Genomic DNA, 24,802 nt, shown 5'->3' on the forward strand with positions numbered 1-24,802 from the left:
AGGGACTCACCGGAAAATAGTCCATGCAGCAGAGAGCAGGCTGAGGTCCTGGGTCGGGGAAGGATGGGGCGGGGCCACTGGTGGCCGGTCGGGGCCCCATGCTCACGCTCCTTCCCGGGTTTTGGCACCAAATGTAAGATAAATTTTAGCTGAAATAAGCAGGCAAAGAGAGGAAACAAAGGGCCAGGCAGTTTATTTGAATGCCCCCAGGTGAGATTCCCTACTCTATGGAAATGGAGGCTAGGAAAGTCGCATTCAGCAGGGCAGACAGTGAGTTTTTAAAGAAGGTAGGGGGAGGCAGAGCTTAGATTTACAGCAGTGCGAGGATTGGCTAGCCCAAGGCACATTTTTCAGGTTGTGGGGGGTAACAGCCAAGAACTTTGGCACATCATCAGTGTCTGATGTGGGAGGGGGCAGCAGCCGGAGACTTTGGCACATCAACAGTGTTTGACGTGCTCACTCCTTCCCCCAGCGCCTTCAACCTTCCAATATTTTATAATTGTAAAAAAACACTGTCAAAAGCTTATGTAGATTAAAGATGGTGGCGTGAGAGGAGAGACAGAGGCTTCCTCCTAAAACTGGATACAATTAGAAAATTTAATTGGTGCAACTAATCCTTAGAGAGCAACAGGAAAGAGGACACGTCAGACTGCACACACCTGGAGAAAAGAGCAGACCTCAGTGAGTGGGGTAACGTACCAGAGCTGTGGCTCCGTGGGACCCGAGCCCCTCCCCCACCCAAGCTCACCGGCGGGAGGAAGACAAACGGAGCAGGGAGGGAGTGGAAGGCTTGGGACTGCTGAATACCTAGCTCCGGAGATCTGCGCAGGGAGCATGGACCTACATTTCATGGTACTTTCATCATACACTTCTGATTACGGAGTTGGAAAGCTGGGACAGGCGGAGTTCCTGGGGAGACTGGGATTCCGGTAGCTTGTGGAAAACAGGGATCCATATCCGGCTGCTCTGAGACAAAAGCTTATATCTGTGTGCTTGGCCCACTGGTTCAGGCAGTGGAGACAGGCACAGCAGCCGGGAAGTGGGGAACAGCTCTTTCCTCCCCCCAGGTACCAGTACTGCTCCCCTGCAACCCCCGAAATTGCTTCAGGGGCTCAGCAGCGCCAGAATAGAGCTTCTGGACAGTAGAGGGCGCCATATACAAACATGAAACGCCAAAGGAACCTTGTCCAGAGTAAAATTATTAATACAACTCCCAAGAAAGATTTAAATGATATGGACCGTGTGACTCTTCCTGACAGGGAGTTCAAAATAAAAATCATCAACATGCTAATGGAGGTATGGAAAGATATCCAAGAACTCAGGAATGAATTCAGGTCAGAGATCCAATTGTTGAAGAACACGATGGAGGGTATTAAAAGCAGGTTGGATACGGTGGAGGAGCAGATAAATGAAATAGAAACTAGAGAAGAGGAATACAAAGAAGCTGAGGCACAGAGAAAAAAAAGGATCTCTAAGAATGAAAAAATACTGAGAGGACTGTGTGACCAATCCAAATGGAAAAGATTCGCATTATAGGGATACCAGAAGAAGAGAGAGAGAAAGGGATAGAAAGGGTCTTTGAGGAGGTAGTTGCTGAAAACTTCCCCAATCTGGGAAAGGAGATAGTCTCTCAGGCCATGGAGATCCACAGATCTCCTAACATAAGGGACCCAAGGAAGACAACACCAAGACACATAGTAATTAAAATGGAAAGAATCAAGGATAAGGACAGACTGTTAAAAGCAGCCAGAAAGAGAAATAAGACCACATACAAAGGAAAGCCCATCAGGCTAACATCAGACTTCTCAGCAGAAACCTTACAGGCCAGAAGGGAGTGGCATGATGTATTTAATGCCATGAAGTGGAAGGGCTTGGAACCACGATTACTTTATCTGACAAGATTATCATTTAAATTTGAAGGAGGGATTAAACAGATAAGCAAAAGCTGAGAGAATTTACCTCCCACAAACCATCTCTACACTCTATTTTGGAGGGACTGCTATAGATGGAAGGACACTAACAAATGGAAACTCATCCCATACTCTTCGCTAGGGAGAATTAATATCGTCAAAATGGCCATCCTGCCCAAAACAATATACAGATTTGATGGAATCCGTATCAAATTACCAACAACACTCTTCAACGAACTGGAACAAATAGTTCAAAAATTCATATGAAAACACCAAAGACCCTGAACAGCCAAAGCAATCCTGAGAAGGAAGGATAAAGTGGAGGGATCTCTCTCCCCAACTTCAAGCTCTACTACAAAGCCACAGTAATCAAGACAGTTTGGTACTGGCACAAGAACAGAGCCAGAGACCAGTGGAACAGAATAGAGACTCTAGACATTAACCCAAACATATATGGTCAATTAATATATGATAAAGGAGCCATGGACATACAATTTGAAATGAATCAAAGACCTGAATTAAGTCATGAAACCATAAAACTCTTAGAAAAAAACATAGGCAAAAATCTCTTGGACATAAACATGAGTGACTTCTTCATGCACGTATCTTCCCGGGCAAGGGAAACAAAAGCAAAAATGAACAAGTGGGACTACATCAAGCTGAAAAGCTACTGTACAGCAAAGGACAGCATCAATAGAACAAAAAGGTACCCTACAGTATGGGAGAATATATTCATAAATGACAGATCCAATAATGGGTTGACCTCAAAAATATATAAAGAGCTCATGCACTTCAATAAACAAAAAGCAAATAATCCAATTAAAAATGGGCAGAGGAGCTGAACAGACAGACAGTTCACCAAAGAAGAAATTCAGATGGCCAACAAACACATGAAAAGATGCTCCACATTGCTAGTCATCAGAGAAATGCAAATTAAAACCACAATATCACCTCATACCAGTAAGGATCGCCACCATGCAAAAGACAAACAACAACAAATGTTGGCGAGGTTGTGGAGAAAGAGGAACCCTCCTACACTGCTGGTGGGAATGTAAACTAGTTCAACCATTGTGGAAAGCAGTATGGAGGTTCCTCAAAAAGCTCAAAATAGAAAAACCATTTGACTCAGGAATTCCACTTCTAGGAATTTACCCTAAGAATGCAGCACTCCAGTTTGAAAAAGACAGATGCACCCCTCTATTTACTGCAGCACTATTTACAATAGCCAAGATATGGAAGCAACCTAAGTATCCATCAGTAGATGAATGGATAAAGAAGGGGTGGTACATATACACAATGGAATACTATTCAGCCATGAGAAGAAAACAAATCCTACCATTTGCAACAACATGGATGGAGCTAGAGGGTATTATGCTCAGTGAAATAAGCTAGGCAGAGAAAGACAAGTACCAAATGATTTCACTCATATGTGGAGTATAAGAACAAAGGAAAACTGAAGGAACAAAACAGCAGCAGAATCACAGAACCCAAGAATGGACTAACAGTTACCAAAGGGAAAGGGACTGGGGAAGGTGGGTGGGAAAGGAGGGATAAGGGTGGGGAAAAAGAAAGGGGGCCTTACAATTAGCATGTATAATATTGGGGGGGGCATAGGGAGGGCTGTGCAACAGAGAGAAGACAAGTAGTTACTCTACAGCATCATACTATGCTGATGGACAGTGATTGTAATGGGGTTTTTGGGGGTACTTGGTGAAGGCAGGACCCAGTAAACATAATGTTCTTCATGTAATTGTAGATTAATGATAAAAAAATAAATTTTTAAAAACAAACAAATAAGTAAATAAAGCTTATGTTAATATATGAAATTACCTCTCAAACCATAAAGTTAATGGAATACTATATAATATGTACACTATGATTTCTGAAGTAAATTAGATAAGGAACCTAGAAAAAATTAAGACTTGATTCAAGTGGTTATGGGTGAATATTTTTATGTTTGCCACTGTATAATATTGCTCTTAAGCAAACTTCGGTAAGAAACTGCTTCACTTGTATGACACTTTGAATAGGCCTATTCCCCACCCGTTGTCATCACAGCGAGCCATGGAGAGAGAGGATGGGGCAGAACCCCGGGACTTCACCCCGGACTTCTTCCCCAAGCTTAGACGCGCCACAGCCGCAGCCGCCCTCGTTCTCCTGATCTGCGCGGCCGCCTCGCTTGCAGCGCTCTTTGGATCCTCCTCCTTTGGTTGGATTCCCACTTCCACACCCCCACGAACTTCCTTCGGTCAACTCTCCCAAATGGACTTGACTTTGACCCCCAGCATCGTCCCCAGGATGGCAGCCAACTTTTCTGCGCGGTGGAACATCTCACTCCTGGCTTGTGGGACTCAAATGTTTTTCTCCCTGGCTGTGGCCATCACAGAATGCATCCTTATAACGCTCATGTGCTTTGACCACTATGTGGCCATCTGCAGTCCCCTCCGGTACCCAGTTATCATCAGTCCTAGGGCTTGCTTGCAGATGGCTGTGATGTCTTGGGCTGGAGGAGCACTTATGTCCCTGGGCCACACTGCTTTCACCTTGCATCTGCAGATCTGCAGCCCCAGAGAGATCCCCACTTCTTCTGTGAAGTCATGGCTGTCCTTAGGCTCGTCTGTGAGGACATCTCAGCCTACGAGGAGGCGGCGGTGACAACAAGCATCTTTGTTTTGCTGCTGCCTTTGTCTCTCATCTTTTCCTCTCATGTTCTCATCCTCCTTGCTGTGCTCCAAATGAGCGCCCCAGCAGGTAGGAACAAGGCTCTGGCCACCTGTTCCCCTCACCTCTGTGTGGTATGTCTCTATTTTGGTCCAGGTATGTGCATCTACATGAGATCTGGCTCTGCCAAGGCTCCTCAGTTGAATCAGGGTCTCTGTCTGTTTGGAACCGTTCTCACCCCTCTTCTGAATCCTCTTGCCTACAGTCTCAGGAACAAGGAAGTTCTAAGGGCCCTGAAAAAGTTGATGGGGAGGTGACAGTCCTCCAGGTAGAGGGCGCAAATCCCACTATCAGCTGCAGGCAATACAGAGATGCACCTGTAAAGGGGTGCTCTGTCAGTTAAGACAACCCCTGTAAGACTGCAAAAGTCAGCTCATCTTACTGAATTTATGTGCAGGAAAAACAAAGTTTAAACTCTTCACTCCATCTTATCCAACTGTCCTAGAGGATACACTGATGATATGCTAAGGGACAAGGGGCTCTGACTGCCAGTCCTCTACAGGAGTGCTACTTGTGGCCAAAATATCACCTAGCACCCAGGTGGTGACCCAGGAGCATTCACTGGTTAAATTAATAGGCACGATGACACATTGTTGAGAAAGTAAATTTACCAGTGTTGTTTGATCTGCGTAACAGGACAGTTATTTCCCCTTAAATGTGTGCAGGGCACACTCTTCCACATGTGGCAGTGTTTCCAAAAAGTAGTTTGTGATCAGTTGCATTAGAGTCACTTCCTGTCTCCCTTAATACCAATCCCTTGCCCATCGCAGACCAGCAGAATCAGAATCTGTCATGTGGGCCTCAGAAATGGGACTGGCATGCCTTTCAGTAATTCTCGTGTCCCAAAGAATGGGACCCACTGATCTATTCATGGACCTACTTTTCTATAACAGCCTTGTCAAATAATTTACTAGTCTCAAAGTTTCTTTTTATGAAGTAGCTATAGGATGGGTTTGGTGGCTGGTAAAAGTTCTTTTTTTTTAAAATGATTAGAGTAAATGTTTTTATGTTTGGGATAGTCCATGACTTAGAAATTTTAAGCACACAGAAATGAGTAAATATAGTAATAATTAAAGAAAAGAGATTCAATATTTATTATGTAAATTATGAATAATTGAAAATATTTGTAACAGAGAATAAAACTTAAAGCAGGATGCATTATAGCTGTTCCCCAAATGTTGATATATGCTGAAAAAAGTGAATATATATTATATAGATAGAGCACTAGGGAATTATTATATATTTTTTAAAGACAGTGAAATAACTGAAAGAGAAACCAGTTTTACAGTTTTTCAGTAAATTGGATACACTCAGATAACTCATATCTTCACATCTACCCACTTAAATGTCTCCAAAGCAATCAAGCCGACATTTTATTATGAGTTACGAAATAGGAGTTCAGGAAAACTTAAAGATCTCTATGTCAAATTTCAACTCTAGCAATAATATTAGACAAACTTCCTCCAGAATTTCTACAGGAATGTCTTAAGTTTAGGGAATCTGGTTCAAAGAGCGCTGGGAATTTTTCTTGGAGGTGTGTCACCGTACCAGTTCACTGGAGAATGAAAATTATCTGTTAGCCATTTCAACTAAAGAGAGAGGGTCATTTGATGGATCCTCTCATGGGCTATCACAACCTGCTTGGTGTACCAGCACACTGGACTTTCTAAGGAGGGTCTACAAGTAAGACTATTATTAGAAAATGACACCAGGAAGAAAGGGAGAAAAAACTACTGAGGAAAGACAGTTCTAGCTAATCAGTTTCTGTTGAATATAAGCTCATATAGCATGTTATTTGAGTGTGGTGGCTTTAAAAACGAACTCTATTTTTATATGGAAATCATGGAAATGAACATTTTAACCCTGTGAAGTTAATAGCAAATCGGTTTCCAAGGGAGGGTCTCAGGAGAGGCAATCATTTTGGACTTGGGATTAAGGGTTTGTGACCCACTATTGATGGAGGAGCATCTTTTCATAAGATGACTTACTACTTTAAGGGAAAAGATTATGTGAAACTAATAAAGTGCTCATTCATTGGAATCGTGATTCCATTATAATGAAATAAATGTTCTTTTATTTCTTTCTGCTCTCTTGTTTACTGTTTTAATTTTCTTTGTTTAACAAATGTGTGTAGCAGTGAGAATTTTTGTTATCTTGATCTGAGCAATGGTTACATGAATATATACATACACATTTCAAAGTGCATCAAGCTGTACACTAAGTTTTGTGCCTTTTATGGTATGTACCTCAGCGTAAAAAATAAATATAAAAACTACTAAAAAGAAAAATTGAAATATTTAAGGCGAGTGGTGGTATGTTTTGACTTGTGCAGATGCATATCAGGTAAGAGACATGATCCAGTTCTGAACAATGGCGAAGGTGGGATGGCATGATTTGTTGAAGGATTGGCTTGGAGGAGGAGTCAAGGTCAGCTCTAAGAGTTGGCATGTGCAGTTGGAAGACTAGTAGTCTCACCCGCCAAGTTCTAGGAGGGAAGCATGCTCCTTCTTTTTCACAGCCCGCTGTCAGATATCCCACAGTGACCAGGGAGCACCTGGGCACTACGGGCCACTGCCACCAGAGTCTGTGCTGGCATTCTCATCTGCCCCTGCCCTCTCCTAACCTGGACTCAAGACTTAAAACCTGGTGAACTTCGACTTTTAGAGGTCGATAATCGACTTGTACTACCCATAGAAATAACTACCCGCATACTCATTTCATCTGAAGACGTTCTGCACTCTTGGGCCGTCCCATCTCTAGGTCTAAAAACAGACGCTATTCCCGGACATCTTAATCAAACAACCCTAATATCAACCCGGCCAAGCCTGTTCTACGGACAATGCTCTCCAGACCTCATCACCCAAACACCCTTGTATTCTGATTTCCAGTTGGATTTGCCAATGAGAAGCACCAGCCGATCAGAGGTAAGAAGGAAAGGTGTCCAGAATTTTTATGCCCCTGCTCTCACCTTAACAGGTTTGGGGACTGACTGCATTCCTCCACCAGGGGCCATAACCCCTGTGGGCAGCTCTCCTGCTTCTGTTCGCACCACTCCTTCCTCTCAGGATCAAGGGCAGTAGGCAGTGTTCCCTCTGTTGCCAGCAGCTGGCTGCTTTCCTCTCTCATGTTTCTGTGCCCTGCCCCTACCTCTGCACATCACATTTCATCAGCTTCCCGACTCACCACCGAGGAGGTGCTCTCTCTCTTGCCGGAACCCTGAATAGCAGGGAGCAGTTTCTCACATGCAGGAAGACATTGCCTTCTTCCAATTTTAACTTCCCCAATACAAAATATAGTTTCCACATTGTGTGATGGGAAGTGTGTGGCACGGGGAGTATTAACAGGAATAGAAGGCACTCATTCCAGCAGTATCAGCGTCCCCAGATTCACTGTGTCCTCTGCTTCTGAGCCCTCGGCATCCTTGAACATCAGCGACGATCCCCAAAATGTCAGGTCAGCGCAGCTGGCTATGACGGAAAAGATGTGGCTTGACTCGTATCAACACACCTTATCAAAAAACTGGAGGGCTGAAAAAATGATACAGCTCTTACCTGCGAACCGAGGGAAAGAGGAAGCTCTAAGAGGAGGGGTGTTGAGCCCTCCCGAGGTCACATCGCTGAATGGATAAGGCAGGGAGCACACATCACGCCAGATCCTCCGTGTGCAGCACTACACTGGTCAGACCGTCTGCCTGGCAGCTGCCATACATGCAAACCCCCAAGTTAGGACGTGGTGAAAATGAGAGCTGCCTCAGGGCTCTTCTGAAATAGGAGGGGCCCAGTCATATTCAGGGAGCCACACATCCTGTTAAAACCAGTGGTGTTTAGAGCTAACAGGTGAAACATGTATGAAGATACCCATGCTTACTGCAAGTTGGATCTACTACACAGAAATATGGAGATGGGCAGTGGCAAATTGTCACAGTCTTTATCAACTACTGTGCAAAACTGCTAAGCGCTGTAGATGAAATGATGAATAAATGAGATGAGGACCTATAGCAGCCTATTTAAGGTTCTGGCACACAGCAAGCCTGCCATACACAGTGGAGCCTCACCTAATTTGAGGGAAAAAGGATGAACCCACAGAGTAGCAGAAGAGACTCATCATAAAGAAGTAAGTTTTACTTCTTCCTTACCAATCTGAATGACATTTATCTCTTTGTATTTAGACATCGGGTCTTTCCCTGCCCTTAGCATTTGTTCTTGCAGTTTCCTTTTAGTAACTTTTTCTCCCACATGAGTGGATCACACTTCCTTATTTCTCTGCTACATAATTTTGGTTGAAAAATGGACATTAAAAATAATATAGTATGGCAATTTGATACAATACAATGTTGATAAAAGTGGTGAGAGTGGAAATCCTTGTCTTGCTCCTGATCTTAGAGCAAAAGCTTTCAGCTTTTTGCCACTGAGTATGATGTTGGCTGTGGATTTGTCACATATGGCCTTTATTATGTTGAGGTACATTCCCTTTATGCCCATTTTCTTGAGAGTTTTTATCATGAATGGATATTGAATTCTGTCCAATGTTTTTCAGTATTTACTGAGATGATCATATGGTTTTTATCCTTCCTTTTGTTAATGTGGTGTATCACATAGATTTATGAATATTGTACCATCCTTGCATAAGACACTGATGAAAGAAATTGAAGACACAAATAAATGGAAACCTATCCCATGCTCATGGATAGGCAGAATTCACATTGCCAGCATGGCCATCCTACCCAAAGCAATTTACAGATTCATTGCAATCCCTATCAAAATACCAATGGCACTTTTCAATGAACTAGAGAAAATAATCCTAAAATTTATATGAAACCAGAAAAGACCCATTTATATGTGAAACCTAAAAACAAAACAAAATGAACAAAACAGCAGTAGCCTCATAGACACTGAGAAGTGACATGTGGTTACCATGGGGGAGAGGCTGGAATGGTGGATGGGGGCAGATAAAGAAGCACAAAATCTCAACCATAATATAGTCACAGGGATGAAAGCACAGCATAGAGAATATAGTCAGTAGTCCTGTAACATCCTGTGTTGACAGTAACTATACTAGTTGGGGTGAAGATTTAATAATGTATATAACTGCTGAATCACTATGTTGTATACTTGAAACCAATAGAATACTGTATATCAACTACACTTCAAAAAAAATTAAAAAGATAGTTGCTGAACATCATAGCTGTCAAAGGTAATCGGTAGTTGGGGGAAAATTGGCTAAACTAAGAGCATAAAAAGAAAACATGGGGGATGAGATCCATAACCGAGTTTGGAAAGGTCCAGCCTAATCCTAGGAATCTTGAAAGCCATGTAGGCTCATAGGCGCTGACATTCCCAGTTGTGTGCTTGCTCAGGAATGACCTGAGAACACCGAGCACTCATCCTGGCAGGCGCGGAGGGTCAGCACAGCCGCCAGTGAGGCGGGACTGTGCACTGCCTGCTTGAACACTGAAGGCAGCACCAACATGCAAACCGAGGCCCACAGCAGACTGGAAGACTTACTGGTTAAAGGAACTTAAAAACCCTATAAAGCAGTAGCTGATCAACAAGCTAACTGAGCAGAGACTTCAGTGACCACAGATGACAAACAAAGTTACTAAAAGGAAACTGCAAGAACAAATGCTAAGGGCAGGGAAAGACCCGATGTCTAAATATGCCATACTATATTATTTTCAATGTCCACTTTTCAACCAAAATTATGTAGCAGAGAAATAAGGAAGTGTGATCCACTCATGTGGGAGAAAAAGGTCTACAGAACTACCTGAGATACCCTTGTGTTGTAGAACTTAAATAAGCTATATGCTTTCTTTAATTAGATCTCTCATGCACTACTGGAGGTAATGTGAAATAATGCCACTGCTATGGAAAACAGGATGAGGGTTCCTCAAAAAATTAAATATATATATGTAAAATCTGACATACGATCAAACAATCCCACTTCTCAGTATATATCCAAAAGAATGGAAGGCAGAATTTGGAAGAGATATTTGCACGCCCGTGTTTACTGCAGCATTATTCACAACAGCCAAGAGATGGAAGCCACCCAAGTGTCCATTAACAGATGAATAGAGACAGAAAATGTGTTCTATACATACAATGAAATATTATTCAGCCTTAAAAAATAAGAAAATGCCATCACATGCTACAGCATGAAGCTTGAGGACATTATGCTAAGTGAAATAAGCCGACCAGAAAAAGACAAATTTCACTTATAAGAGGTATCTAAATCATCGGACACATAGAAACAGACAGTAGAATAGTGATTACAATGGGTTGGGAAAAGGCAGCAAACAGGGAGTTCCATTGGTACAGTTTGTTTGGCAAGATGGGAAATTTCCAGAGATCTTCTCTGGAATGATATGAATATACTTAACACTACTGAACTATACACTTAAAAATGGTAAATTTTATGGTTTACCACAATTTTTAAAAGACACAATTGTCTAGAAACCAGTGAAGTCTGGTAGGCAAAGTCGTTTTCATGGTTTTGAAGAGCTTCAGTGTTCTCCAGGCTTCAGTCTAGGATACTAAGAGTTCTGATTGTGTATAGTTTCTTAGAAGCTGGAAAGATACTTGAAATGTCATCCAGAACACCCACAACTTTGATATACTTTCCAGTTAAGAGGTTCCTAAGGCTCTGTAGTACTAGAGTAGGCAAGGCAGGCAATCTGTTCAAGTGTCCCCACTTAGAGGGCTAGGGACTGTCCATCACTCCAGTTTGTACCTTCATTTCCCTTTGTGAATATACCAACAAAGAGTGTCAACTGGCCTTGAGAGCCAGCTCTGACGATTCTTACCCTGAATGCTGAATGTTAGTTCTGGCTTCCGTGAGTGGTCTGGGAAAGACCACACGTTCTCCTACATCTGTTACAACCTGAGACTATCCATTTGCCCAGTATTTCCCTTAGATCTAGAGAGGGGAGGCACAATTGGCCATTCAAAGCCTCTGGAAGGTTTACAAACTGTTTTCACAACCATTTCAATTAATTTGTTTGGACTGTCAGTAAGATTAAAACCTGGCCAGTATCTGCTAATATTTCTGGATTATCATTATCAGATGAAAATTGAAACAGAGCATTTACTCAACAAACTTCTTAGGACAAATTAAGTGTCCGGGCTAGATTTCTAAAGACAGGAATGCAGCAAAGGCGTGAACATTTTTTACTGTTCAATTTGAAAGTATCTCAGACCTACAAAAAGTTCCAATACAGAAAGGGCTTTTCCCATCTTCCCCAGATACTGGCATCTTGCATAACCAAGGCATCAGTCTGGAAATTAATTTACAAAACAGAGTTTGTCTACAGACATCATTCCATGTAATATAAATTTTCATGAGTTGTCCCACTGATTTCCTTTTCTCAGTCTATTTTTGTGGAACCCAGTCCAGGACCACACTTTGTCATACCTCCCTAGTCTCACCTAATGTTGGACAGTTCCTTACTCCCATTTTTACAACCTTGACACTTGCAAAGGCTATCAGCCAACTGTTTTGTGGAAGATAACTTCATTTCGCTTTGTCTGTTTTTTCATGATTTGAAATTGTTTGTACATTCTGGGCAGGAGTACGAGAGTGCACCATACCTGGGGGGTGTGGAGAAGGAGAGTGTCTATACGTACTGCAGGTTTTAGCTGATTGCTTGGCTGACGTGGTGTCTGGTTTCAGCACTGAGGAGTTACTGTTTATTCCTTTTCCAGCTGATGGGTATCTGGCAAGAAGCTTTGCCCTGCTAACCTAAGCACCAAGTTCTTGCCTACAAAAAGATTACTGTGGTATCAGTCAAATAGTATTTTATTTCCTTTCTTCCTTCTACATTTATTAATGGGGATTCTGCTGAAAGGAGGATCTGTCCCTTCTCCCACTTTTGTTTACTTACATCACTATGGACTAAACATTTGCTTCATTCTATAGACAGGAACAATTCTTATGATTTTGAATGGACCTTACCAAATTGCTTTCAGAAAGGCGGTACAGATTTATACTCCTGAGATACTGCACAAGTCTGCCACCTTTCTATACCCATGCCAACATAAGTATGTAGAAATCAACACATTTAATGAAAAAAGGGTATCTAGTAATTGCTTTTCTTTGAATTTATTGCCACCAGAGTGGAGCCTCTCAATATCTTCAGTTATTTTTTCATCCTCCAACATCTTTTTATCTAACATCATATGTTTAACCCTTCACATACGTGTTTAGGAGATCTTTGTGCACAGAGAATATTACTATTAATGTAAGTATTTGGAATATATTTTCTCATTTTCTTTGCATGTTATCTTTGATAATGAATGCCAATTTTAGTTTCATATAGTCCAATATACTGACATGCTCCTTTTAAATTTGGGCTGTTGTAGAAAGTTCTTTCCCAAATACAGAGACTATATTCAATATGCTTCTCTGATTTTTGATAGGTCCAAATTTTGTGTGAATTTCTTTTATACTTCTGGAATATATTACACTGGGTTTTCCAAAATAAATAGTTTTCTATATTTAAATACTTTGACCCTACATTCAGGAATTCATAATGGTAGAATTTCAGTTAGTGGATAAATACATTTAACTCTTCATAAATAATGCAAATCCATCCACTTGGGGGTAAAAAAAAAAAACAGATTCCTACCTCACACTATTTATAAAAATGGATTCCACATGTATATAACTGTATTAGGAAATCTTTTTATCAAGAAAATACAAATCCAGCCCTCTGGATAAAAATGCCCCCCCTTGACAATCTGCCAACATTGGATTAACATGAAATAAACATGCTTAAGATACCCTTTATCGAATATGATTAAAGATGGTGGCGTGAGAGGTGAGACAGAGGCTTCCTCCTAAAACCACATATAATACAAAAATATAATTAATACAACTAATCCTGAAAGAGCAACAGCAAAGAGAGCTGCACCAGAGCGTTACACCTGGAGAAAAGAATAAACCTCATGGAACAGGGTAACGTACTGAAGTTGTGGCCCAATGGGGACCAATCACTTTCCCCACTGCAGTTCACTGGCAGGAGGAAGAGAAACAGACCAGGGAGGGAGTGGAGGCCTGGGACTGCTGAACACCTAGCTCTGGAGGTCTGCTCTGGGAGCACAAACCTACATGACACGGGGTTTTCATGATTCGGGGGGTGGAAAGCTAAGACAGGAAAATTACCTGGAGAGACTGAGATCCCAGCCACTTGTGGAAAGCAGGGATCTATATCCAGCTGCTCTGGGACAAAAGAAAGGCAGGCAGTCTGAGAGACTTCCCAACAGCGAGAGGGCTACTAAGGGGGCAAGAAGTGCACAGAGCTTACTGCTCAGGAGAAAGGGCAGGTGGACAAAATTGTTTGGATGCACTCTGCCCAGCAGATTGGGAACTTTCACCATCTTCAGGTGCTCCAGCCCCGTGGCTGACTGCAGCTCCAAGGCCCCCCTCTATGATACACAGCCTGCTGCACCATCCTCCCAGACAGCCCGCACCTGGCTCACAAACTGGGAAACCCTGCCCTGGTGTTACGCCAGCCAGAAGGAGGCCCTGCCTATGGCAGCTACAAACGGAAAGCATAAAGGCTTGCACCTGTGTGCTCAGCCCACTGGTTCGTGCAGTGGAGACAGGCATAGCAGCCGGAAAGCAGGAAACAGTTCTTTCCTACCCCAGGCACCAACACCACTCCCCTGTGACCCCCAACACTGCTCCGGACAGTAGAGCTTCTGGGCACTAGAGGGCAACACATACAAATATGAAACATCAAGGAACCTGGTTCAAAGGAAAATTATAAATACACCAGAGAAATAGTCAAATGAAATCCACCTCATGAACTTCCTGAAAGAGATTTAAAAATAAAAATCATAAACATGCTCATGAAAATACAGAAAAATATTCAAAAACTCAGTAATGAATTTCAGTTGGAGATCCAATCATTACAGAACACAGTATCAGAAATGAAACATACAATGGAAGGTTTTAAAAGCAGATTAGATATGCTGGAGGATATGATAAATGAAATAGAAACTAGAGAAGAGAAATACAAAGAAGCTGAGGCACAGAGAGAAAAAAGGATCTCTAAGAATGAAAGAATATTGAGAGAACTGATCCAAATGGAACAATATTCATATTATAGGGGTACCAGAAGAGAGAGAAAAAGGGAAAGTATCTTTGAGGAGGTAATTGCTGAAAACTTCCCCAATCTGGGGAAGGAGATAGTCTCTCAGACCACGGAGATCCACAGATGTCCCAACACAGGGACCCAAGGAAGACAACACCAAGACATATAGTAATTAAAATGGCAAAGATCAAGGATAAGAACAGACTATTAAAAGCAGCCAGAGAGAGAAATAAGACCACGTACAAAGGAAAGCCCATCAGGCTATCATCAGACTTCTCAGCAGAAACCTTACAGGCCAGAAGGGAGTGGCATGATGTATTTAATGCAATGAAGCACAAGGGACTCAAACTAAGAATACTTTATCTGGCAAGATTATCATTTAAATTTGAAGGAGGGATTAAACAACTTCCAGATAAGCAAAAGCTAATAGAATTTATCTCCCAAAAACCATCTCTATAGTGTATTTTGCAGGGACTGCAAAAGTGTTCCCAAGGTTTAATAGCTGTCACCAGAGGCAATAAAACCACAGTGAATAAAATAGAACAGTTAATTACTAAGCAAATACAAAATTAAATCAACTACGCCAAAGTCAATGAAGGGATAGACAAAGAGTACAGAATATGATACCTAATATATAAAGAATGGAGAAGGAAGAAAAAGGAGGAGAAAAAAAGAACCTTTGGATTGTGTTTATAATAGCATACTAGGTGAATTGAGTTGGACTCTTGCATAGTAAGGAAGTTAACATTGAATCTTTGGTAACCACGAATCTAAAGCCTTCAATGGCAATAAGTACATACCTATTGATAATCACCCTAAATATAAATGGTCTGAATGTACCAATCAAAAGACATAGAATCACTGAATGGATTAAAAAACAAGACCCATCTGTATGCTGCCTACAAGAGACTCACTTTAAACCCAAACACATACAAAGACTAAAAGTGAAGGGATGGAAAAAGATATTTCATGCAACGAATAGAGAGAAAAAAGCGGGTGTTACAGTATTTGTATCAGACAAAATAGACTTCAAAACAAAGAAAGTCACAAGAGACAAAGAAGGACACCACATAATGATAAAGGGGTCAATCCAACAAGAAGATAAAACCATTCTAAATATCTATGCACCCAACACAGAAGCACCTACATATGGGAAATAAATACTAACAGAATTAAAAGGGGAAATAGAATGTAATGCATTCATTCCAGGAGACTTTAACACTCCACTCACTTTGAAGGACAGATCAACCAGACAGAAGATAAGTAAGGAGACAGAACATCTGAACAACACATTAGAACAGATGGACCTAACAGACATCTATAGAACTCTACACCCAAAAGCATCAGAATATACATTGTTCTCAAGTGCATATGGGGCATTTTCAAGAATAGATCATATACTAGGCTACAAAAAGTGCCTCAGTAAATGCAAAAAGATTGAAATTGTACCAACCAGTTTCTCAGACCCCAAAGGTATGAAACTAGAAACACAAACACATGGAGGCTTCAGAACATGCTCCTAAATAACCAATGGATCAATGACCAAATAAAAACAGAGATCAAGCAATATATGGAGACAAATGACAACAATTCCAAACCACAAAATCTGTGTGATGCAGTGAAGGCCATGCTAAGTAGAAAGTATATTGCCTACCTCAGGAAAGAACAACAATCCCATGTGAACAGGCGAAACTCACAATTAATGAAACTAGAAAAAGAAGAACAAATGAGGCCCAAAGTCAGTAGAAGGAGGGACATAATAAAGATTAGAGCAGAAAAAATAAATTCAAGAAGAATAAAATCAATGAAAGCAGGAGCTGGTTCTTTGAGAAAATAAACAAAATAGATAAAACCCTAGCCAGACTTATCAAGAAAAAAAGAGTCTACACACATAAATAGAATCAGAAATGAGAAAGGAAAAATCACAACAGATACCTCATAAACACAAAGAATTATTAGAGAATACTATGAAAGATTATATGCTAACAAACTGGATAACCTAGAAGAAATGGTCAATTTTCTAGAAAAATACAACCTTCCAAGGCTGACCAAGGAAGAAACAGAAAATATGAACAGAACAATTACCAGCAATGAAATTGAACTGGTAATCAAAAAACTACCTAAGAACAAAATTCCTGGACCAGAAGGCATCACTGCTGAATTTTATCAAACATTTAGTGAAGACCTAATACCCATCCTCCTTTAAAGTTTTCCAAAAAGTAGAAGAGGGAATATTCCCAAACTCATTCTACGAGGCCAGCATCACTCTAATAGCAAAACCAGGCAAAGACACCACAAAAATAGAAAATTACAGACTGATATCTGTGATGAACATAGATGCAAAAATACTCAACAAAATATTACCAAACTGAATTCAAAAATATATCAAAAAAATCACCCACCAAGATCAAGTAGGATTTACTTCTGGGATGCAAGGATGGTACAACATTCGAAAATCCATCAACATCATCCACCACATCAACAAATAGGACAAAAAACACATGATCACCTCCATAGATGCTGAAAAAGCATTTGATAAAACTCAACATCCATTCATGATAAAAACTCTGAATAAAATGCATATAGATGGCAAGTACCTCAACATAATAAAGACCATATATGACAAACCCACAGCCAACATCATACTTAACAGCAAGAAGCTAAAAGTTTTTCCTTTAAGATTGGGAACAGAACAAGGATGCACACTTTCTCCACTTTTATTCAACATAGTTCTCAAGGTCCTCGCCACAGCAATTAGATAACACAAAGAAATAAAGGGCATCCAGATTGGTAAGAAAGAAGTTTAACTGTCCCTGTCTGCAGATGACATGATATTGTACATAAAAAATCCTAAAGAATCTACTCCAAAACTACTAGATCTAGTATCTGAATTCAGCAAAGTTGCAGGATACAATATTAATACACAGAAATCTGTTTTATTCCTATACACTAATGATGAGCTAGCATAGGGAGGAATCACAAAAACAATTCCATTCACAATTGCTTCAAAAGGAATAAAATACCTATGAATTAACCTAACCAGGGAAGTGAAAGACCTATACTTTGAAAACTACAAGACACTCATGAGAGAAATTAAAAGAAGATATGAATACATGGAAACACATCCTGGGCTCACAGATAAGAATTAATATTGTTAAAACAGCCATCCTGCCTAAAACAATCTACAGATTCCATGCAGTTCCTATCAAAGTACCAATAGCATTCTTCAGTGAACTAGAGCAAATCATTCTAAAATTCATATGGAACCACAAAAGACCCCGAATAGCCAGAGCAATCCTGAGAAGGAAGAATAAAGTGGGGAGAATTATGCTCCCCAGCTTCAAGCTCTATGACAAAGCCACAGTAATCAAGACAATTTTGTACTGGCACAAGAACAGACCCATAAACCAATGGAACAGACTAGAGAGCCGAAATATAAACCCAACCATATATGGTCAATTAATATACGATAAAGGAGCCATGGATATACAATGGGGAAATGATAGCCTCCTCAACAACTGGTGTTGGCAAAACTGGACAGCTACATGCAAGAGAATGAAACTGGATTATTGTTTAATCCCATAAACAAAAGTAAACTCAAAATGTAGGGCCTTGTTCTGTTCTCTAAATGGAACAACAACTTATCCTCCTTTTCAAGCTAGAGAATAAAGATTTGGTTTTAGAAAAAAAAAAAAGTAAACTCAAAATGGATTGAAGACCTGAATTTAAGTCATGAAACCATAAAACTCTTAGAAGACAACATAGACAAAAATCTTCTGAATATAAATATGAGAAACTTCTTCCTGAACACATCTCCTTGAGCAAGGGAAACAAAGCAAAAATGAATACATGGGACTACATCAAACTAAAAGGCCTCTGTATGGCAAAGGACATCATCAGCAAAACAAAAAGGTATCCTACAGTATGGGAGAATATATTTTTAAATGACATATCCAACAAGCGGTTAACATCCAATATATAAAGAACTCATACACCTCAACACCCAAAAAGCAGAGAACCTGATTTAAAAAATGGGTAGAGGATATGAAGAGACAGTTCTCCAAAGAAGAAATTTAGATGGCCAACAGACACATGAAAAGATGCTCCACATCGCTAATCATCAAGGAAATGCAAATTAAAACCACAATGAGATATCACCTCACACTAGTAAGGATGGCAAGCATCGAAAAGACTAGGAACAACAAATGCTGGCGAGGATGTGAAGAAAGGCGAACCCTCCTACACTGCTGGTGGGAATGTAAGCTAGTTCAACCATTGTGGAAAGCAATATGTAACTTCCTCAAAAAACTAAAAATAGGAATACCATTTGACTGGGAACCCCACTCCTTGGAATTTACCCAAAGAATACAAGTTCTCAGATTCAAAAAGACATATGCACCCCTATGTTTATTGCTGCACTTTTTACAATAGCCAAGATATGGAAGCAACCTAAGTGTCCAACAGTAGACGAATGGATAAAGAAGGTGTGGTACATATACACAATGCAATAGTATTCAGACATAAGAAAGAAATCCTACCATTTGCAACAACATGGATGGAGCTGGAGGACATTATGCTCAGTGAAATTAGTCAGGTGGAGAAAGACAAGTGCCAAATGATTTCCCTCATTTGTGGAGTATAAAAATGAAGCAAAATTGAAGGAACAAAATTCCAAGCAGCAGACTCAGACTCCAAGAAGGTACTAGCAGTTACCAAAGGGGAGGGGTGTGGGAGGGTGGGTGGGGAGAGAGGGAGAAGGAGATTGAGGGGTATTATGTTTAGTACACATGGTGTGAGGGGTTATGGGAAAAACAGTGTAGCACAGAGAAGGCAAACAGTGAATCTGTGGCATCTTACTACACTGATGGGCAGTGACTGCAATGGGGTATGGGTGGGGACTTGATAATATGAGTAAATGTATTAAGCACATTGTTTTTTCATGTGAAACCTTCATAAGAGTGTATATCAATAATACCTTAATAAAACATTTTTAAAAAAAGATATCCTTTATCATACTGTTAACTACATACTATTGCCTGTATCTTAGATTACAATTAAGAACATACAATTTTTTACTGTTCACAAAAATTTCTCTAAAGTGCCTGGTGACATTTGATTGTCCTTACTGGAACTCAGCTATAAACCACAGCAAGATTTTTATTTGAAGAAAAAGGGGTCCATGAGTTTAAATAAATAACAGTATAAAATGTAATTTACAAACACTTATGATCACTAATAAAAACATTAATTTATATTACACGTAGGCATAGGTAATTATAGACAAAAAAGTTAATTACAATGCAGGTAGGGAGAAAACACACAACCAAATCACTAAGGATTGAGGTCTTTTTTCCAACACACACAAAACCACATGTGCTCCAAGTGCCGAGCCCGTTGTAAACACGTCCCTGTCACCAGGCATCTGCGCTCACCCACCACTGCTCAGCGGGTGTGGTACTCCCGGAAGCACTTGGCATGCACTCCCTTCTGGCACTTCTCGCAGCGGGTGTTGGTCTGCGAGTGGCAGAGGGCGCAGCGGGTCCGCTTGTCCTGGTGGACGATCCAGTGCCCAATCATGTCGAAGCGGCTCTCAGTCTCTAGCCGCCGGCCATGCCTCCCCAGTGACGAGGTGTCCGCATTGCTCTCCAGGTACACACAGGCCATGTACCTGCGGAAGGCCAGCAGGTCCACCCGGGCGTCAGCACAGCAGATCCCGTGCAGCTGCCACGCGTTACTGAGGGCGGCATCGATGACATAGCCGATGAAGCTCGAGTACCGTTTAATGCCGCGGATCTTCACCTTGTACTTGGCAATATTCTGGTCCATGCGGCTGACGCCGCCCGCCTTCTCCTGGAACAGCCTCACCAGCGATGGCCGCTGGACGCGGGCACGCGTTTTGGCTGTCCCCGCCTGGTGGCTGCCTGGCACCAGCGGCTCAATGCCCACGGCATTGGAGCAGATGTCGACCACGCTGCTGTCATGCCAGCGGCACACGATGATCTCCTCGCTCTCGTCCACTCTGTAATCAAAGGAACCCCTCTTCATTTTCTTGAGTTCTTTGGGATCTTTGAGGGGACAGCGCTCAGTCCTGTACTCGCGAACAGTTCCTGTGGCCTTTACCCCCTTTTTCTTCAAAATGGACATCAGTTTGACACTTGTAAAAACCTTGTCAAAAAATATGTGGTACGGCAGATGGCCACGCTCCTGAAGCGCATCCACAAACCGCACCACCATGCTGCCTGCAAGGTCCAGGTCCCTGTCTGGCCTGGTGAACCGCGTGCCCTGTGTGGGCTCGAACCACACCAAGTAGCCCCAGCTGGTGGTCCCACACCAGACCTCGTAGCCCAGGCGCACAGCCTTCCCTGCGGCCAGCCGCTTGGACCCCCGGTGCCCAAAATACTCGCACGTGGACGCCCCGAAGCTGTAGAACTCCTCCAGAGGCGCGTGCTTCTGGAAGCTGCGATTCATCTGGACGATGAGAGGCCGGACCTTGGCAAACCTATCGCTTTCATCCAGCTCACTGTTATCTGCAAAGTGCAGATATGAAAAGATGAGTTCAAACCTGTCCCTTCTAATTGCATCTGCCACAAGATGATGATGTGAATCAGGAGACGTTTCCCAAAACATCCTTCTCCTTGTATAGGATATATACCCACTTAAAATCAAAATGCCCAAAACACACTTTAGTTCCTGGGCCGTGAGACCCAAGTTGACACTCTTCTGCCAAGCGTAACGATTGGTTTCATTAACAATGAAGTTAATCGTTCCCTCATCAAAGAACAACTCAAAAAGGCCCACAGGACTCAGTTCCTGGCTTTTGAGATCCTCCATGTGAGGATCCGAGGCTGTCCAGCTGCTGAAGTCTGGCCGGATATCTCTTTTGGCCCAATGGCGCTGAGGTGCCACGGGGGCCCGCTGTTGCCTGGCAGCTGTCCATGGCCACAGGTGCCCCTCCTCGCCAGAGCCAGAGTCCTCCGGCACTACGGCAGCATGCAGCACACTGCCAGGCAGGCGGGCGCCTCGCCGGTCGTCATCGTCTCCCGAGTCCTCATCGGTGAAATCCCCTGCGGCACTGTCAGGTGGTGCAATGAAGATCTCTTCCCTGTGGGGAGACCCCCCTTCCTCCAGTGCATTGAGAACCTCGAGCAGCCTGGTGGACTTCGGCTTTAAGCCGGCACCTTTCCCGGAGGTAGGGCCACTGCAATGACAGGAGACAGGGTGGGAAGGGGCTGTGCAGGAGAAACAGCGAGTCAGCAGAAAACCCCGGGAGGGCATGGAAAGAAGGGCCCTACCCCTGCAAAGCATCCTGGGCACCTGGCCCAGCGCAGGAACGGAATTTACCAGATTACTCACCAACTGCCAAAGAATTTTAACATGAGAGGCAACTGAAGAAGGTGTTCAACAGTCCCTTTCCTTCCTAAATAAAGGATCCCCTCTCGTGACAAGTCCAGGTGCACAACTGTCACCCAGAAACAGGAAGCACAAACAGGAAGCCTGGGCCACTGAAGAGATGCCTGCTGACGGTCCCGGACTCAGTGGCCCCAGTGGCTCTGCTTTCCCACTTCCTCTTCCCTTTCTTACTCTTTGGCACATGTTTCCTCACTTCCCCAGGGCAGTGAGGAGTCAGACATGTCACTCTAGCTGTGACAACGGACTGACAGGGAAGGTGGGCACGACACCGCTGAGCCCCTCTGGGCTGATCTTCATGTGAGAACAGCCCTGGCCCAGGGGGAGGACACAGGCTTTACCATGGAGGCTACTTCTCCTAGACCTGCCCTCAGCCTTTGGGGTTCAGACTGCACTGAGAGTCACTCTACCCTACTTCCAATGACTGCCAACCCCCACGCTGGAGGCTACGGTGCAGCAGGCATGACCCCCCAAAGAGGTAAGGTTCTCCTCCAGCTCTGCATGGGCCAGAAAAGAGCCAGCCTTCAGGGAGGAAACCTGACACCCCTATGGACCTCATCCTGAGACAGGTTCTCAGCTAACAGCAGCCACCTCCCACCACCCCCACCTCACCTGGCAGGTAGCAGCAGATCCAGGCCAGCCCGGCCAGGGTCTCTGCTGGTCTCACTACCTACCCACTGTTTGCCCCCGGCCTTCAAGCACCATGCGTGTGCCCCTGGCTGGTCAAACATTTAGAGCAGGAGAGCTTGCAGGGACAGCTGCAGCCCCAGGGCCAATCATCTTGTTTTTTAAAAGATAAGCAAACAAATCTCGTCTACAAATCAAGTGTACAAATCATGTACAAGTGCAGCTAGAGCTGTGCCCATGCCAGACACACTCCCTCATCTGCCCCGTCTCCTCTCCAGTCTTCCCCTTGCCTCCTTGCTCTTCCTTCTCTTTGCTTCCTGGACACCCAATGCTTAGTGAGGTCACCAGGACTAAGGGCTAAAAATATCATGGCCTTGGCCTCTCAGAGGCAGAAGAGCCATTTCTGGCATAAGCCTTTCATCAAACGGTACTTGTACCTTGAAGTTGAAGCCATGATGAAATTGGGACATGGGGCTGTCATTACGTGCAGAGTCTAACAATCTGTAAGAAAAACAGAAACTCATTTAAAAAAACTGAACCTTAATTAGCAAGGCTAACAGGACTTTCTCTACCATTAAAGGAAAAGCATTTCTAGCTTCAGAGGGAAGTGGACTGAGCACACGGGAACCGGCATCTAGCGGACTGGCTGGTCAGAGGGAAAAACAACACCCCCTCTCACACAGACCCTCCAGGGCAGGGTTCCCATCAGCAGGTTACTGGCATTTTGGGCTCAATGAGTCTTGGTGTGAGGACTGCCCTGTGTATTATGGGGTCTTTAACAGTATTTTTAGGCCTCCAGATACCAAGAGAATAACCATTCCTCCAGTTGTGAAAGTGAAAATTATCTCCAATATTGCCAAGTGTCCTCCGGGAGACAAAATCGGCCCTGGAAGACGGCTGCAGATCAGCACCACCAACAGAACTCAGTGATGACAGAAAGGTTTTGTATCAGTGTTGCCCAACAGTGCAGGCATGAGTCACAGGTGGTCATTAAACATTTGCTACACATACAAACATAGCTAGTGGCACTAAGAAACTGAATTTTAACTATGTAATTTTAATTAATTTTAATTTAAATAGTGACATGTGGCTGGCTGGTGGCTACTATATTAGACAGTAAAGTCTTGAATGTATTAAGAACAAATTATGAAAAAGTAAACCTTTTAAAGTGTATTAATGACCACAAAATAAAGCTTTTCTTACAGAAAATATAAAAACCTTAAGATGGCTAAATTTTATCAAATATACAACAAATCTGTGGTAGGCAGCCCCTCATATGACCTCCAAAGACCCTTACCTCCTGATATGCACACCATTGTGTAACCTTCTCCCCTTGAGTGGGCTGGACCTCGTGATTTACTTTTAACTAAGAGAATATGGCAAAAAGAGATCAAGCTACAAATAAAGAATGGGACTTCTCTCTTGTACATGCTCTTTCTCTCCCAAGGGGAGCCAGAACAACATCTCAGCTCCCCAAGGGAAAGGCCCACGGGACAAAAAACTGAGGGAGTCCCTGGCCAACAGCCAGAGGGGGCTGAGCCCTCTGCAATAACCCACAATGAAGTGAATCCTGAGGGACACCCCTGCCTGGTCAAGCCTCCAGATGACCTCTCAGCCCCTGCTGACCGTCTGCAACTTCACATAAACACTGAGGCGCTGGAAAACAGCTAAATCACACCTGGAGTCCTGACAGGCAGAAACTGATAGATAAAAAATGTTTGTTGTTTTAGGATTCTCAGAAATAGCTAATATAACAATTCTTTATTCATTTTGTCATCATTGATCTACAATTACATGAAGAAAATTATGTTTACTAGACTCCGCCCTTCACCAAGTTCCCTCCACAAACCCCATTACAGTCACTGTCCATCAGCGTAGTAAGATGCTGTAGAATCACTACTTGTCTTCTCTGTGTTGCACAGCCCTCCCTATGCTGCTCCCCTCACATTATACATGCTAATCGTTAGGCCCCTTTCTTTTTCCCCATCCTTATCTCTCCCTTCCCACCCATCCTCCCCAGATCCTTTCCCTTTGGTAACTGTTGGTC

General features: G+C 42.7%; 1 protein-coding gene and 1 pseudogene across 1 annotated transcript; one reads left to right on the top strand and one right to left on the bottom strand.

Moving 5' to 3' along the window:
- The first annotated feature begins 233 nt into the window (after positions 1–233).
- LOC118921563 (olfactory receptor 56-like) lies at positions 234–4,888 on the top strand (annotated as a pseudogene).
- Positions 4,889–19,858: 14,970 nt separating this feature from the next.
- LOC130680485 (piggyBac transposable element-derived protein 2-like) lies at positions 19,859–24,510 on the bottom strand. Its single transcript, XM_057491123.1, has 2 exons — positions 23,193–24,510; positions 19,859–21,919 (listed from the first exon to the last, which is right to left on the bottom strand). Exons 1-2 carry the CDS (start codon positions 23,234–23,236, stop codon positions 20,164–20,166), a joined length of 1,800 nt encoding a protein of 599 aa, XP_057347106.1. The 5' UTR covers positions 23,237–24,510; the 3' UTR covers positions 19,859–20,163.
- Between the last annotated feature and the right edge of the window lie 292 nt (positions 24,511–24,802).

Source organism: Manis pentadactyla, chromosome 13 (assembly GCF_030020395.1).
Source record: "Manis pentadactyla isolate mManPen7 chromosome 13, mManPen7.hap1, whole genome shotgun sequence".
Taxonomy (NCBI): domain Eukaryota; kingdom Metazoa; phylum Chordata; class Mammalia; order Pholidota; family Manidae; genus Manis; species Manis pentadactyla.